Source organism: Urocampus carinirostris, chromosome 15 (assembly GCF_059441175.1).
Source record: "Urocampus carinirostris isolate Australia breed hairy pipefish chromosome 15, RoL_Ucar_1.0, whole genome shotgun sequence".
Lineage (NCBI taxonomy): Eukaryota > Metazoa > Chordata > Actinopteri > Syngnathiformes > Syngnathidae > Urocampus > Urocampus carinirostris.
In genome coordinates, this window is record NC_142363.1 from 30817574 (window position 1) to 30834231 (window position 16658).

Below are 16658 nucleotides of genomic sequence, written 5' to 3' on the forward strand. Positions count from 1 at the left end.
TTTCCGAGTTACCCTGAATAAATCGTCTAGGAGACCTGCTGAGAATTTCCTTCCGCTCTGCTACCTTGCGGTCGTTTGTTCTTACACAACATAAATAAACGTAACCTCACTAACAATACTGCTTTACGCATTAGATAAAAGCTTAACTCCTTTTCAAAAACAACAAAACTCCTAACTGGAGATCAGTATTTTGGTCTAGAGCTTTATTATTTTGAAGGGAGACAAAGTCTCTGTGCGTGGATAAACCGCTCCAATAATCTAATTAGATTTCCGTTTTGGTCACTTCCGGTTAGAGCAAGCGCTTGTAAATGGTAAATGGTCTGCATTTATATAGCCCTTTTCAAGTCAATGAAGACCTCCCAAGGCGCTTCACAATGTGCTTCACACTTACCCATTCACACACACACTCACACGCCATGCAAGGCACCGACCTGCTTATTGGGGGCATTAGGGATTCAGTGTCTTGCCCAAGGACACTTCGACATATAACACGAAGGAGTCGAACCTGCGACCTCTTAATCCCAAGACGAGCTCTCTAGGGCGTCACAGACCACAGATTATTATAATATCATCCCCTGAGGGCAAGGGAAAACTCAAAAACCGAGAAATTAGGTCAATTTAAAAAACTATTACACCATCCCCTGATCTAAAATCTATATGAGGGCAAGGAAAAACTCAAAAACCTAGTAATGAGGTCAATAAAGAAACCTATAACACCATCCCCTCATCTAAAACCTACACGAGGGCAAGGGAAAACTCAAAAACCTAGAAGTGAGGTAGGAACAAAAACCTATTACACCATCCCCTGATCTTAAACCTACATGAGGGCAAGGGAAAACTCAAAAACCTAGAAATGAGGTACATAAAAAAAAACTATTACACCATCCCCTCATCTAAAACCTACATGAGAGCAAGGGAAAACTCAAAACCTTCGACATGAGGAAAATAGTAAGTTAATTAACACAAAATGAGCCACCCAAATTATTTCTGCTACTACCTCCTGAGACAAAGATGCAACGAAAAATGATACATTAGAACGAAGAACAAATTAAAATTATAAACTTGGGTTATGTTAGTTTGTTTTGACAATTCAATTGTTACCAAACAAGACAAGAATGAGATTTTTTTAAATTATTGTCTACAGGCTGTGTGCCTTAAAGGTTTTTTAATTAAATAGTGTACATTAAATCACAAGAAGTTGGAAAACACTGCTCTAACCAACTAGTGTATGTGTGTGTTTTAGCTAATTGGACTCTTGAGACTAAGATTACCTCCGCCAAGGAGTTTTTGCTTTTTGAGTTATAACAGCTTGTATTTCTCCTGCAATTTCCCCCATTACTGGTTCAATTTAGTTGTTCAAATCAACTTGACTTTGCATTGCACCTCATTACATTCTACAGGGGCACCATAGAGAGTATCCTGACCAGCTGTATCTCTGTGTGGTGTGGAGGCTGCAGCGCTACCGACTGGGGTAGTGTGAGGAGGGTAACGAGGACAGCAGAGAAAATAATCAGGACTACACTTCCCTCCATTCAGGACATTGGCCAGAAGCACTGCCTATCCCATGCTAAAAACATTACCGGGGACCCCTCTCACCCCCATCATGGACTGTTCACTCTGCTAGCCTCTGGGAAGAGGTACTGCAGTGTGCGGTGCAGGACCACCAGGCTCCGCAATAGTCTAGTCCCCCTGGCCATTAGACTGTTAAATGGTCAATCTAACATATAGTTAACTTAAATCTAAACGGCTGCTAATCTGACTTTTTGCACTACTGGCAGTTTTTTTTTTATAGCTTGCCACTCCTTGCACATTGCTCTCTGCACTATTGTAATTACAGCGTTATTGTTACAGTGTTAATGTTACTGTGTACCTGACTTGTTAACCTGACTGCCCATTTTGCACATCTGGTTAGCTACTCTTCTTGCACTATCGGCACTATGGTAAAATACTATACGTAGCCAAAATACAATACAACATTATTTATATCTGTACATTCAAGGAAACTGTGGGGGTCAGATGCATCGACATTTCGTTCTGTATACACGTGTACTAGAATGACAATAAAGTAGATCTGAATCTGAATCTGATTAAAAGCATCACATTAAAACAGTAGAAAACTCCTTTTTAAAATTTGTTTGTGGTCACCAGGGGTACAAACACAAAACCTTTTCAGTTAGTACAATAATATTACACCATCAAGCGTGACAATATAACATTTCATTTTTACAGTTACGATATAATAATTGAACACTATATTTCACATGACTTTTTTACAGACTCAAGCATTTATTTTTCCAAAAGCACTGTGTAAACATTTTTAAATTACCGTTACTGTCATGATTACTGATGTGAAGAACCTGTTCCTGCTCGATTGGCGCCAACTGCATCGGACTCTGATTGGCTCCCTGTCCCTATTTAAACCCACTCCTTTCTGTCACGTGTTGTCAATCCGTCTGCGAAACTCAGTTTACTCTCGGCAAGCTTTTCGACCCTGACTCACTCCTGTTTTTGCTCCCTTCTGTTTCCCGGCTTCGACCCGTTTTTGATCTCGACCACGTCTACTCTCTTCTCCTGGCTTTCGACTCGTTGCTGATCCCGACCACGTTTTTGCTCTCCTGTCCCGCTTACTGACCCGTTTTTTCCATTCCCGACACAGTCATTGCTTGGCACAAAAGTGCCACTTCCGCGTTCAGAGCGACCACCAGATCGTGTGTGCAATCCTTTCCTTTCTTCCCAATAAAACTGAAACGTAACGCAAATGGGTCCTGTCTCTGTTCTGATCTAGACAGTTACCACTATACTGTGTCAAGTCAAGTCATTTTTATTTGTATAGCCCTTAATCACAAAGAGTTTCAAAGGGCTGCACAGGTTATTGCACGGACTATAATTTCAGACAATTATTACACTATCCCCTGATCTGGAACCAACATGAGGGCAAGGAAAAACTCAGAAACCTCAACATGAGGAAAATGAAGAAACCTTGAGAAGGGACCGCACATGTGGTATCCCCCTTTCAGGATTACCAGACTGCAAAGGATGTTGCAATTACAAATAATGTGTTGAATAATAATGTTAATGAGCCGAGAGTCTTTTTATTTAGCCAATCAGAAAGCAGAACAGATTGCAAATTTGGCAAGTAACAAGACCGTGAAAGGGTATATCGAGGGTTCACAAATTCCTGTGTACAGTGATATTATGGTTGAGAGACCTTTGTAGACCAATTAAATGGAAACATTTAAAAACATATGAGGGTTTAAAAGAAGTCATTTTATTGCAAACAAGAAGATATGGCCTAAGAGATCAGCAGCATAATGAGGTCAAGAGCATGAGCTGTCACTCAACAAGCTGCTGCAAATGTCTTTCCATCGCAGAAGCTCACTTGCTGACGTCTCCACCTCATAGGCCTGGGACATAAGCTGGGAGACTGATGTGTACTGTAAAACACAAACACAAGTAAATTAGTTTATTTTTGGAATAAAAGATAAATAGATATAGTGATATACTGTAAATTCCGGACTATAGAGCGCACCTGATTATAAGCCGCACCCACCACATTTCAAGAGGATAACCGATTTTGTACTTACACAAGCCGCACCTGTATATAAGCCGCATGCACCCACATTAAAAAAATGTAACACAAAATTAACCCAGACCCGACTTTAAGTCTCGCGATTGTAACTGAATATCCTTCATTAAAGTACACAGTCCAAAAATCACAGCCGGCTAAATGAACGTGAAATTATACCGGTACTTAAGGTTTGATGCAGACCGGCAGAGTCCGGTTCCCGTTGAAAGTATTCCAAAGAAAAAAGTATATTTCCAAAGGTAAGGGTGGGAAAAATATATATCCACTATTGTCTGTCGTGTCCACAAACACTCACCTTTACCAGTCCCCACTTCCTGTCAGCCCGCGTTTGTTACGCCCCTTCTTTTTAATTCGCCCGTCCAAAACATATCAGAATAAGTGTCCAAAATAAATACATTACAAAAATATACAGTTGCAAATACATATTATACATGGTTACACATATTTACAAAAAAAGACGCTACACCGAGAGTTTTCAAAGCTTTAATAATAATATAACTTTCATCCCAAACGGTGCCAATGACAGGTAGCAACACGCTAGCAACACGCTCGCAACACAGTATACGGGTCTGTTAAAAAAACATACCGTACTTGTAAAAATCACGGTAAACCGTCCTCATCTTCCTCCTTAAAACTGAAGCCATCAAAGTCGTCTTCCTCACTGTCGGAAAGAAACAGTGTCATATAGACGTCGTCCCACGCTCCCGCAGCCTCACTTGCGCTGTCACTGTCGCTGGTGTGCCCTCCTCTCCGTCACGGCTTTTCGGAACCCGTTGGTGATGGTGGATTTTTTTATGCTGCCCCACGCTGTCAGGATCCACTGGCAGACTTGCGAAAAAGTTGCCTTTCGCATGCGGCCAGTTTTAGTGAAAGATTTGTCGCCGCTAGTCAAGCCAAGAAGTTGCAGTCTTCCTCGGCGCATATATTCCACCGGTCTAAATCTTACCTTTTGTACTCGAGCGCCGCTGGCGGCCGTTAAGAAAATAATATAAATTGGCCGCATCACTGAATAAGCCGCAGGGTTGAAAGTTTGGGGGAAAAGTAGCGGCTTATAGTCCGGAATTTACGGTATATAGTGAATCTTCTTACCAGCTGTTGTAGTTCGCCAGTGGCGTCAGCACGTCGGGAGATGGTGCTCTTCTTCTTGTCAAGAGTCTCCACAAACTCTATCGCCATGTTGACCACTTCCACCACAAACCTAGTAAACCGAAACAATTCTGGTTTTCTTAAAAAGCTCCTGCATGGAACCAATGTTCCCTCTAAGCTGCGTGTATGCGCAATTGCGCATTGCCCAGAGCTTTTACGCAAAATCTAGCCGGCTCACAAAAATGAGGGCTCGAAATTGCTAATTAAGAAGCGAATTGAGTCAAAGTTACAGTGCATGAAGGTAAAAATACACGGGTTCCCCCGACGTTGTGTCCTAAATGCGGTATTTTGAAGTCAAGGTCGAAGTACAACAAAGTTGAGTAAAGTCAGTAGTTTTTTTGAGAACCGGCTTCTTCGGCTCGGCTCACTTAAAGGAACCGGCTCTTTTGGGTCCTAAACGACTCTTTGGGTTGTTTTTGCTACTTTGATCCCTACACGATCAAATATTATGAAAAATGATGCACAAAATGACTTAAAGGAAGGGGGGAATAGAGCCTAAAAGAAAAAAATACCAAAATGAAAAAGTATTGAAAAGCTGAGAAAAAAAGAAAAGAAACAAAAGGAGGAGAAAAAAAGAGCAGGAGAAATTCAGAAAAAAGCCAGAAAAAAAGAAAAGAACGAAACAAATAAATGAAAAAACTAAATAGAGAACAAAAGGGCGAGAAAAAAGTAACAGCTAGGAAAAAATAAAAACAATGAGATTTTTTTTTAAAAAGGAGTTTTTAAAAAAAGGGAAAAAACAGGGAAGAAAAAGTTTTTGTTGCATTCAAATAATTTCCAATTATATCAAGTCAATCTTGTTGCCAACATTGTACTTCCACTAAAAATGTAATTGAATACAGTTCTGTATCGTGCAACTGACTAAATAAAACCCCAAAAATGTTAATATTATGCGACAAAAGATACCGGGAAAAAAAAAGAAATGGAAATCTTGTGAAAAAATTGTAAGAACAAACGACGTTTGTAGGCCGTACAACCTTTGTAATCGTACATGAGTCAATTCATTCAAAAGAGAAAAATCATTTTGCATTGCCGGAAACTCAGCAAAATGTAACTTGATGTCATGTTTGATAATGATTTAGTTGCCACACTTGGGATTGCTGTTGCTCACTGTTGTTTCAAGCGTTGCTCACCGACTTTGTGTGAACGCTCAGAACCCTGGAAAATTAGTAAGAACATTGCATGGAACCCAACATGCGGAGGTGAACGATACCGTTGCAAGTGGGCCGGGACGGGAAGGTTAGTGCACCCCAGGGGCCTGTTGAGTCGCTGGGCCAGAAGCTTGTGGTCCTTCAGGACTTCCTGCAAGTGATTGCAGAACGTCTGCAGCGCTTGCAGTCTGGGAGCTGAAAAGGAAGTTGTCTTAGAAGGTTATGGTACATAACCTAACAATCGACGGATGTGCTCTTCACCAAGGTAGAATGCGTGAGTGACATCGGCATTCTTCTTGTCCTCCTGCAGAAGTTCCAACTCCAGTTGTACCTGCAACGTAGGACGTGAGACTGATGATGTTGTGATCGGGTGATGGATCTAAATGGGCTTCTCAACCTCATCCAGCTCTTTCTGCATTCGAAATTGCTCCTCAGCTTCATGCAACTGAGAGGAAAAGAAAGAGCATCGAGAAGCGAAGGCAGAATCTACTTCTTCCTGAAAGCCACAGATTAAGTCATGAATGATTTCAAAGTGGAGTGCATTTCATTTTGATAAGGAGTAAAAGAGGAGAGCAGGCCGACCTGCGAAACAGCCCCGCTGGACACAAATTTCTGAAGCATCCAGGCTGCTGATGTCACGGTGGAGGGAGTCGTGGTACAGTGAGGCATCTGGGGAAATTTAATACTGTGATGTAATGCACTACTGTAGTTCCTTCACTATTTACTTCAATGCATATTTGTCAATGTATACGTTTTCCCAGCATTTTATGTTTTTTTTATCATTTAAATTGTAACAATTGTAGTGCGGTACTTTCGCTCTGAAAATGCTGGTCTACTAGTGATCCCATGAGCCAAGAAGAAATCCACAGGTTCGAGAGCGTTCTCCATTCGGGCCCCGGTGCTGTGGAATGCTCTTCCCCCTGAGATTCGATCTGCAACCTCAGTGGAACTGTTTAAATCTAGGATTAAAACAGACTTCTATTCTAAAGCATATGAATAACCTATATTTTATGTTAAAAATATCTGTGGATTATTTGTTATTGCAACATCCATTGCAGCCTGGTTATCCTGGGGGGGATTACCTCATGTGCGGTCCCTTCTCCTTCTCAAGGTTTCTTCATTTTCCTCATGTTGAGGTTTTTGAGTTTTTCCTTGCCCTCATGTAGGTTTTAGATCGGGGGAGGGTGTCATAATCGTCTGTAGTTTGCAATAATCTGTGGTCTGTGCAGCCCTTTGAGACTCTTTGTGATTAAGGGCGTCACAAATAAACATGACTTGACAAATATTTTCAATTGTTTTTTTTTTGTTAGACTGATCTCATCTTGCCCATTTCGACTGTCATCCGGATCGTCCCAGTCCTCAGTAGCAGACAACGTTATCGAGTAAAGGAAGACAACGGGAACCGACCCTCTGACATCTTTGTTGCAAATTTGATTTTGTATTACAGAGTAAAACCATCTGTAGATCAGATAAAGTCGATAAAATCCTGCAGTACTAAGTTATAAAAAGCAAAGAAATTGACAACAAGTTAGGAAAGAACTAAGAAAGAAGCTGAAGGAATTGTTTGTGGAGTTTACTTGGGAAATAAAATAATCTTGTTATTCTACGTAGTCTGTCTTACTGTGAGTAAATAGCAGGCAGCCCGGCGGAGCAGTGGATAGCGAGTGTGCGGCACAGTTCTGAGAGCATGAGGTCGAACCTCCTGTATGGAGTTTGCATGTTCTCCCGGTGCTTGCGTGGGTTTCCTCCGGGCACTCTGTTTTTTTCCCACATTCCAAAAACATGCATCTTGGGTTAATTGGCCGGTCCAAATTGTCCCTAGATGTGAATGAGCAAGCGAATTGTCTGTCTCGGTGTGCTCTGCGATTGCCAGTTCAGTGTGTCCCCTGTCCACTGCCCGAAGATAGCTGGGATGGGCTCCAGCACCCCCGCGACCCTACTGAGGATAAGCAGTGCAGATAATGGATGGATGGATGAAGGGGAATTGCAACCATTAAGTGGAGCAATTGGCTGAGATTGACAGGTATGTCAATACTATAAAAATAAACTTTAATTCGGGTAATACTATACACATCAACAAACAATTCACCGTAACACCAAACTAGATTCATAATTCAAATTGTTAAGTAATCTCATGTAGTTACCTATATGAAGATGACTCTAATGCAGTTAGAAAACTACCACAAATGGTATGGCCTCATTTGGACAAGTTATATCTTGAAAAAATAAATAATTTACCGTAAATATAATTAGACGTTTTCTTCAAGGAGTTAAAAAAAATCAAAATGTTGACGGTTGAAGTTTGAGATCGCCGCCCCTGTTTTGAGTTTCCGGTTTTTTGTCTTCTTTGTGTACTTTTAAGACGACGTAATCTCCCCACAGCGCTTCTACAGTAAAGGTCGCCGTGATAACTGCATGATGAATAAATTAATAATAAAGTTAGCTAAAAAAATTATTGATCCAGCATTTCTGTCGGATGGGTTTAGAGTGTTTTTTTAAAGTCGATATATTTTGAAAATAAATTCGTTTTTAAATTGCAAGGTACACGTATCCGGATATTGTAATGACGTCACCATTCCTTTTTAAGAAGACGACCCTGCTGAATGGCTCCACGCGTTGGCACGGCAAACGACCCGGAAACGTCATTTCCAACCCAAACCCAAGCAAGATGAACTTTTGCGAAGCTCAAAATGAACTACGGCTGCTTTTGCGAAGAGTGCAACCTTCTCAACTGCCTCAACTGCTTGACTGGATCCGGACTTCAGGTAGACACTTTTCTCTGTTTATTTTTTTCTGCAGCAATTGTTTGCCTTAGCTGACGGTGCATCATGCAAGTGATTTTTACCCAGTTTTTCTTAATACTTAACGTTTCTAGATGAGCTGGACGAGTTGTTGCTAGACAACAATCAGGTTATTCTGAGGTGCATCGCTGATGATATCAGGGACAGCCTCCCGCTGGACGCCATGCTTCCTTCTGAAGCCAACGTCATGCATAAGGTTCCACAAACAAACATATCGTGTCTTTCACACAGACACAATTTCAATGACTGACTGTTGGTGTAATTCTGGCCCCTACCACGCAAATAGCTAGCTATATTTGTCTTCCATCCATCCATTATCTGCACCGCTTATCCTCAGTAGGGTCGCTGGAGCCCATTCCAGCCATCTTCAGGCAGTGGGCAGGGGACACCCTGAACTGGTTGCCAGCCAATCGCAGGGCACACAGAGACAGACAACTGTCCACTCACTCATTCACACCTAGGGACAATTTGGACCGGCCAATTAACCTGACTTGCATGTTTTTGGAATGTGGGAGGAAACTAGCTTTTTTTTTTTTTTTTTTAACATGGTGGTTATGTTCTATATATCAAGATAATTATCACACTTAATGAAAACTGAACACCTCTTACCTAGCTGTTTTGAAATTGGAGTTTTTCAACGCATGTCAGATCAGTGCTTTAAAAAGTGCCGGAATTTTGTTACATTGCTTTAAATAGTTTGGTCTATTTACAGATATAAAAAAAGAGATGTAACATCTAAATGCATGTTTATTTATTCATAAATGCATATTGTTTCTGCTATTCTAAAAGGGCTTGGCTCTATTTTTATGGTCATTTTGTTTGCATGAAAGGAATGTTTACTAAAAATATGCCTAAAATGAGATGTCTTTTTGAAATGGCAGCAAAGACGTGAGAAATTGGTTATGACTTCATTGTCTTTTTTTCTCAAGTATGGCTGAGATAATGGCCTGCAGACAGTATTTGTAGATTTTTTTTTTTTTTTTTCTTCTTGGCCCAGTCCTTCTGCCAATTTTTTTTTTTTTTTTTTAACCCCATGTGGGCCACTGATCAAAAAGTCTGCCCACCACTTGGTTAGGGGCTAGAAAAAACCGTGAAAGCAGAGTGATGGTCATTCTGGAAGGGGGATGACCTCATGTGCGGTCCCTTCTCATTTTCCTCATTTTGATGTTTTGAGTTTTTCTCTGCCCTCATGTAGGTTTTAGATCAGGGGATGGTGACTTGATAGTCTGTCGTCGGCACAGCCCTTTGAGACTCCTTGTGATTAAGGGCGTCACAAATAAACATGACTTGACACGAAAAAACTTTTCAGATAATGTCTTGTTGGTGAAAACTTGGCTTGAAATGCACAGTAGACAGTTTCGAACCGCAAATATATTCTGCACATGCCTTACAGATACAGCAGAGCACGCGCCCCACAATCCACGTGGACGCCTTCCTTTATGATGACGAGCATGTGGACGCGCTTTGTGAGGCGGGACGGATGAGCCGACGCTATTGTCTGAAATGTGCATCCATCAGTACGGCTCCTCTGGGTAGGTAAAATCCTAGTTTCAGTTTATCGGCGCTACACGATACCCAGGGTTGCGGAGTAATGCCGTTGCTTAATCAGAATACAAAAAAAATTTAATTAACCAATTTCAGTTAGAGGAAAAAAAATACGTAATTAAATTACAGGAACAGCGAGTTAAAATGAGCTCCCCAGTTCGAGACCGGGTGGAAACCTATATTGGCCTGGAATGGGATGGGCAACACCAGGCTGTACTTGCCCAAGACACACCTCAGGAAATGGTGCACCTTCAACAATAGTGGTTAAGGGATCCAACCAAGGATTACTTTGCTGGATTACAATTGTATTTAAAACTATTTTGTGTACATTAAGGATCAACCGATACGGGTTTTTTCAGGCCGATACCCTATTAAGAGGGGGCAGATAACTGATATCTGGAGCCAATATTAATTTGCTGTAAAAGCTTAAAAAATGGCCAAAGGAATATTAAATAAACGACGAATATTAGTCATAAGTTCAAATACAACTTTAATAGCTCTCTGAACCATTTTACAGTAAATAAATGAGTATTTTAACACAACTAAGACGATTAATCTTTTACTTATACCAAAAACAGTGCAAGAAATAAAATTAAGCTTAGCAGCAAGTCGTATAAAAGTACATTAAAACCTAAATATCTCCCTCATTTCTTTTTAAACAATTGGTGTGTTTTAAATGGAGGTTAGGGTCTTAATGTAAACTGAAATGGTGCATACTTTGTCTGCCATGTGAGAGTAAAGATTGAATTTTTACTTTATGATTTATACTAATGTGGTTAAAATTTGAGCCCTTTTTGTTGGACTACGAGAAACTACCTAACCTCTGGTTTATCCAATTCTTTTTCAAGGTCACATTGTTCATTTATGTTGAACACAATTTAGTTATTTTATTTGTTTTTTTGTCTTTTTATTGGCATATTTGGTATTGAAGTAGTCTAAAAGAGATCCTGTTACATTATTTAAATATTAGAGTATTCAGATTACGATACCGATTACATTTTAACAGGGCGATACTAGTGTATCAAATTATTTTTAAAGTAATGCCCCCCAACCCTGGTGATAGCTTTTAACCAACTTGTTTTTATTTTTCTACCCTGTTTATGAACAGATTTCATATCTCAATCGTTCTCCATGTGCGAGCTGCTCTTCCTGTTCCGAAATGTACTTCCAGACCTGAGCAATCGCACCGTGGTGGACGTGGGATCGCGACTGGGAGCCGTGCTCTATGGGGTCAGGTGGAAACGCAGCACTTTGACATGCTTCTCTAACCAAAATATTGTTGCATGTGTAATGGTAAATGGACCACATTCTTAGAGTGCTTTACCAGTCACTGAGGACCTCCGAAGCGCTTTACAATACACTTCACACTCCCACACTGATGTCCTACTGGCAAATGTGGCCCACATGCTACAAAAAAAATCTAACTGGGGCCTGACTTGTAGGTTTAAGAGAAATGGATAAAGGGGAGAAGGTAAGTGACAGAATAAGTGAGAAAAATTGAGAGAAATTTAATGAAAGAGAGGAGAAAAAGAGAGAATTGGAGTGAACATTAGAAAGTGAGGATTAAAAAAAAAGATAAATGGGATTACGTCCTGTGCGGTGCCTTAAATTTCATTTTCCTCATGTTGAGGTTTTTGAGTGTTCCCTTGCCCTCATGTAGGCTTTAGATTGGGGGATGGTGTAATTGTAGTCTGGTTTGCAATAATCTATGGTCTGTGCAGCCCTTTGCGACTGCTTGTGATTAAGGGCGTCACAAATAAACATGACAAAAAAGGTGGGGGTGCGAAAGTTGGAGAACAAATGAAATGGAGAAAAAGGGGAAAAAAAGAACACATTGGAGAAAGGGATACTACAGCAGTTGCTTTGTGAGTGGTGCCTGACTTTGGTGACATCAAGTGGGCATATTTTAAACTGCAGCTTATTTTTCCTCTTGCTCTTCTCTGTGGTATCATGCAAGCTGGATTCAGACCTGCGGGCCGCATGCTTGACACCTATGCATTAGAGGTTGTCTCTTGCCCATGGACTCTTAGATATTTAACACTGGGGAGACGGGGATTGAACCTGCGACTTCTTTGATCAAAAAGATGACCGCCCCAAGCTCGACGTTAATGCTATGGTGACCAAATTTCTGCGCCGCACAGCATCCAGTGAAATTGAACTCAGTAATATGAAAGACCGTTTGAGAAGTAAATCAGAATTGGTCTCACATGTAACTTCTTGCTCTCACATGCACAAATACTCTGGTACACAGTGATACCCGTGCACAAACACTACTGTACTTTCTTACACAATCCTGTCGGAAAATGAAGGAAAACAAATGAAATGTTTTTAGGTTAATTTGTCTTGTTACAATGGCAAATTATTACTCATTCAAATTAATGTTCTTATTTTTCTTTTTTTTATTTAAATAAGGAAATAACTGCAAATCAATCTGCCATGGGGCACACAAGATAATTTCTCTCGTTCTTTTTGTTTGTTTGTTTGGATGATAGAAGTTTAAAATATATGAACTTAGGGATACATGTTCGAATATACATAAATAAAAATTTTATGATTTTTTTAACACCTAGAAGGTTACACGTTTTTTTTTTTTTTAAGATTATTATTTTAATTTTCAAGCTTTGATTTTCTGTTCAAAACCAAATAAATGCAAGTCGTTGTGTTATTAGCTTTTGCATTATCCTGTATGTTTGGACACTTTCAATTTATATGGTTACACAGCTCTTCCACACTAACGGATATCCATTTTATTTTTCTTGCATACTCTTTGAAACAGATACACCACTTTCCAACCAATTCTGCTTTGTAAATATCATCTACCTGTGGTGTGCAGGGGTACGTGTACAGTTCGGCATCGCAGTTAGTTGGCGTAGAGCTCAACGGGGAGTTTGTAAACCTGCAGAAGAAAATGGTACAAAAATACGGAATGGACTCCAGAGTCCAGGTGAGTGATCTCAGCAGGTTGTTCAAGCATATAATTTGGGATGCTAAATGCTTTATGGATGTCTTGTTAGAAATGTTTTTGTGCATTAATCTGTAGTGTGTTGGCGTTGCAGGTTGTCCACGCTGACGTGTGCACACAGGACGCTTTGCTGCAATCTGCCGATGTTGTGATCATGAATAACGTCTTTGAATATTACATGGAGCCTGCTGAGCAAGTCAAGTCAGTGCAATATCATACGCATGTATAGACCAACCAGAGCATAGGCGAGCTAATATTCATCGAGTTACGTTTTCATTGCTTCACCAGTCATTAAGTATATTTTTTTTCCCCCCCATCATAACTTGAAACTGTATTAAAAGAAGAGTGCTGATTCGTGCAATTTTTGCATGTAATATGGTTGCTCCTTTTCAGGGCCTGGAGATTCATCATGCAGACTGTCAGGAGAAAAGGTTCTTTGCTGGTGACTGTTCCCAGTCTGCAAGATGCTCTCGAAAAACTGAAGGTAAAGGTGACTCTGACTGGGACAGGGAGAGGGCTTCAGATGGACAAACAATCAAATACTTTGTTTTTCTTATTAGGAGACGATGCCAGTTGGCTGGGTGGAAGAGCTTCCTTTGGACTATAAAGTATACGTGGGGAAAGATGCTGACCTTGAGGATCTGAGACAGATCCACCTCTACAGGGTCTTATAAGCCAGTTTGTGTCTGTCTTGCAAGAATGAGAAATAATTCAGATGATAAAATAATAAAAATATTGGTGTTTGCTACATGACTTGAATGTTTATCATTATTGTGGTGTGTAATGATGCTGATCTTCTAAAGGGGGGTGGGGGAATCAAGCAGCAAATGGTTAATTTTAAATTGTGTGGGTATTACTGGGGTTATACCACAGTACCTGTGATGGGTAATGCAACACTTTTTAATTATACTCTTATACAATAACACCAAGTAACTTAAAAAAAAAAAAAAAAAAAAAAAAAAAAAATCATCTAAACTTTTACTGTTTTGTCGAATAAGCAGAGATGGTTTAGCCAATGAGAGGTCTAGGATCCAAAGTTTGTAGCTAGTACACAATGCTGCAGCGAGGATTTTTACGAGGACAAGAAAGTTCTCTATTTTCCGTGCCGCTTATCATAAAGAGTTGCAGGGGTGCTGGAGCCCACCCAAGGCATCTTCAGGCAGGAGATACTTTAAACTGATTTCCAGCCAGCCGCAAGGCACACAAAGACCTATAATTCCCTCATTCATTCACATCAAAGCTGAGCTATCTGGAATGAATCCCTGGACCGCAGCAGTCCAAACCCACCAGTTGCTGTGCTGCAAATTTTATCACATTAACCTGATATTAGCAGACCTGCACTTGATCACTGTCTAAGATTTGATTTTTAGGATTCTGTCAGTTATATACAAAGTTTTGCATGGAAATGCCCTTTCTGATTAAATTGCCCCCTATGTTCCTGCTCTGAGCCTTCGTTTGGAAAATGATAATCTACCCGTGATCACACGAGGAAAAAAGGAAATCCTCAGGTTCAAGAGCATTCTCCATTCAGGCCCCGGTGCTGTGAGATGCTTTGACAAGGCACTTTTTTTTCATTCTTTTTTTGATTGGATACTGAAGTGTGCCATTGTGACTTGCCTAAATCAAACTGCGCTGTTTTTGCCGCAATACATTATCCCCGTCCAACTATTGCAAAGAGCAAGGGGCCAACTGAGTGCAGGCGTAAATTAGGGAATGGGAGGTTGGGGGGTTCCTCTAAGAATCGTCCCCATTAACCACGGTAAACGAAAGTTTACAGAATTAAAAATACTCAAACTGTACATAATGTAAAAGTCCGTCTTCAGGACTGGATGTCTTAAGTAGTGAATGCACAAATAAAACTTGTAGCGTTCGGTAGCTCCAAAAGGGTTGAGAACCCTGGTACCTGCTGCATTGGTCAACATTTTAGGGCAGGAAGCTGTCAAATGGACATTATTACCTGTATTTAATGTCGATGATTGTGTATTGTCTGTTGATGCCCTTGCTATATCCATTGCAGCATGTTCATCTTGGAAGAGGGATTACTTCATGTGTGGCCCCTACTCAATGTTTCTTCATTCTCATCCTGAGGTTTTTGAGTTTTTCCCTGGTCGTGTGGTTTTCAGATCGAGGGATGCTAATTTCCGTGCAGCCCTTTGAGTCTTTTTGTAATTGATTGCAATACAGTATAAATAAACATGTGTGACGACCCTCAATCATGCGAGACACAAGGGTTCACAGTCACTCGGTTTATTGCCTGCATTCAGTAACCAAAACAATACAAAAGTCAGAACGTCTGTGCACGACTGCAATCATCTTCAGCACGAGATGATTGAACTGAAAGTACGGCAAGCGCCGAAGCCCATAAAGTGCCAAACGAAAAATGACAGTCGCACGCAACCATGGCTTGACAAATAAATGTGATACCAGAATTTTAACAGTAATACAACAAAAACAGATTTTGTGAGGATTCAAAAAAACTCAAATTTCAATTCTGTTACACACAGGGTTGGGTAGGGTTACTTTAACTTGATTACTTTCAATAACTTTTGGATTACTCCAACACCAAATATGCTAATAAAAGACAAAATAAACTAAATATAAATAAAATGATGACTCACAACACCTGGTAAGCTTTCTCTCCTGGCTTTGATCTCCGGCAAAACTAACATAAAATGCGACAAACGAAATGAAAATCAATCCAAACGGCTTGCCAACATCATTTTTGCCGTTCCATGTATTCCGTTACTCTCCAAGCCTGCACAAAATTGAGTAATTTTATTCATATTTAGTTTCTTTTGTCTTATATTTGCATATTTGGTATTGGAGTAATCCAAAAGTAATTGAAAGTAATCAAGTTAAAGTAACCCTACCCAACCCTGGTTACACATGATAAGTTAGAACACAATGTACGAAACAAAATCAGTGAAGTAGCAAGACCGTGAAAAGTGAACCGCGCTGTAGTGAGTGTCCCCTGTAATGTTCTCCAACTGGCCGTATGATTTGATTGTGAATTTCAATTAGAGAACGGAAAAAAGTTCCACGAGCAACCATTGGCTGATGGCAGAAGTCCTAGCCAATCGTAGCTCAACTCCGCCTAATTCACTCTTAGGGGTGCGTTCAGAGAACTAGACTGAGGTCAGAAACAGTGACTCTTTTAAAATTCTGTAGCGTTTGGTCTTTATTTTCATATTTTGAAGGGATTTTAATGCATGAAAAGTGACACCCAACCGGCAAGATTACATCAAAACAATAACATAAAAAGTAACTAAGTCACAATTACAGCTCAAGTGGTTCTCTCATTTACATGTACAGTACCACGTACTAGGATTCAAAAAATGTTTAACATATTTAATCTAAAGCATGACAAGCTCTGCTGATGAAAGGGTCTTTGCTTTTATTCAAAGAGCCTCGCGGGCGTCACTTACCCAGCCATTCAAGACACCCTAGCAAATACGACGTAGATATTT

The 16658-nt window shown here is 40.3% G+C and overlaps 2 protein-coding genes across 4 annotated transcripts; one reads left to right on the forward strand and one right to left on the reverse strand.

Annotated features, from left to right (window-relative positions):
- Nucleotides 1-3067: 3067 nt before the first annotated feature.
- On the reverse strand, nucleotides 3068-8318 carry haus2 (HAUS augmin like complex subunit 2). 3 transcript variants are annotated; one of them, XM_088354855.1, is made up of 7 exons: nucleotides 8028-8318; nucleotides 6466-6552; nucleotides 6281-6379; nucleotides 6145-6214; nucleotides 5946-6078; nucleotides 4676-4784; nucleotides 3068-3434 (listed from the first exon to the last, which is right to left on the reverse strand). In XM_088354855.1, exons 2-7 carry the CDS (start codon nucleotides 6550-6552, stop codon nucleotides 3318-3320), a joined length of 615 nt encoding a protein of 204 aa, XP_088210981.1. In that variant the 5' UTR covers nucleotides 8028-8318; the 3' UTR covers nucleotides 3068-3317. The 3 variants fall into 3 exon arrangements, with proteins under 3 accessions (XP_088210981.1, XP_088210978.1, XP_088210982.1); XM_088354852.1 differs by having other exon boundaries at nucleotides 8122-8308; XM_088354856.1 differs by lacking the exon at nucleotides 8028-8318 and adding an exon at nucleotides 7505-7525.
- A 148-nt stretch (nucleotides 8319-8466) lies between these two features.
- On the forward strand, nucleotides 8467-13944 carry LOC148352117 (uncharacterized). The gene is made up of 8 exons (XM_088354851.1): nucleotides 8467-8648; nucleotides 8759-8880; nucleotides 10078-10216; nucleotides 11338-11459; nucleotides 13063-13173; nucleotides 13286-13392; nucleotides 13585-13675; nucleotides 13752-13944. The coding sequence occupies exons 1-8, from the start codon at nucleotides 8552-8554 to the stop codon at nucleotides 13863-13865; spliced, it is 903 nt and encodes a 300-aa protein (XP_088210977.1). The 5' UTR covers nucleotides 8467-8551; the 3' UTR covers nucleotides 13866-13944.
- Nucleotides 13945-16658: the final 2714 nt, after the last annotated feature.

Bases quoted from the DNA above. Each gene is read 5' to 3' on its own strand.
- haus2 (XM_088354855.1), bottom strand. From the start codon at position 6,552: ATGCCTCACTGTACCACGACTCCCTCCACCGTGACATCAGCAGCCTGG. The intron at 6,380-6,465 runs GTCGGCCTGCTC...TGTGGCTTTCAG, and splicing joins CCAGCGGGGCTGTTTCGCAG to GAAGAAGTAGATTCTGCCTT. The intron at 6,215-6,280 runs GTTGAGAAGCCC...CCTACGTTGCAG, and splicing joins TGCAGAAAGAGCTGGATGAG to GTACAACTGGAGTTGGAACT.
- LOC148352117 (XM_088354851.1), top strand. From the start codon at position 8,552: ATGAACTTTTGCGAAGCTCAAAATGAACTACGGCTGCTTTTGCGAAGA. The intron at 11,460-13,062 runs GTCAGGTGGAAA...TGTGGTGTGCAG, and splicing joins TGGGAGCCGTGCTCTATGGG to GGGTACGTGTACAGTTCGGC. The intron at 13,393-13,584 runs GTCAGTGCAATA...GCTCCTTTTCAG, and splicing joins GAGCCTGCTGAGCAAGTCAA to GGCCTGGAGATTCATCATGC.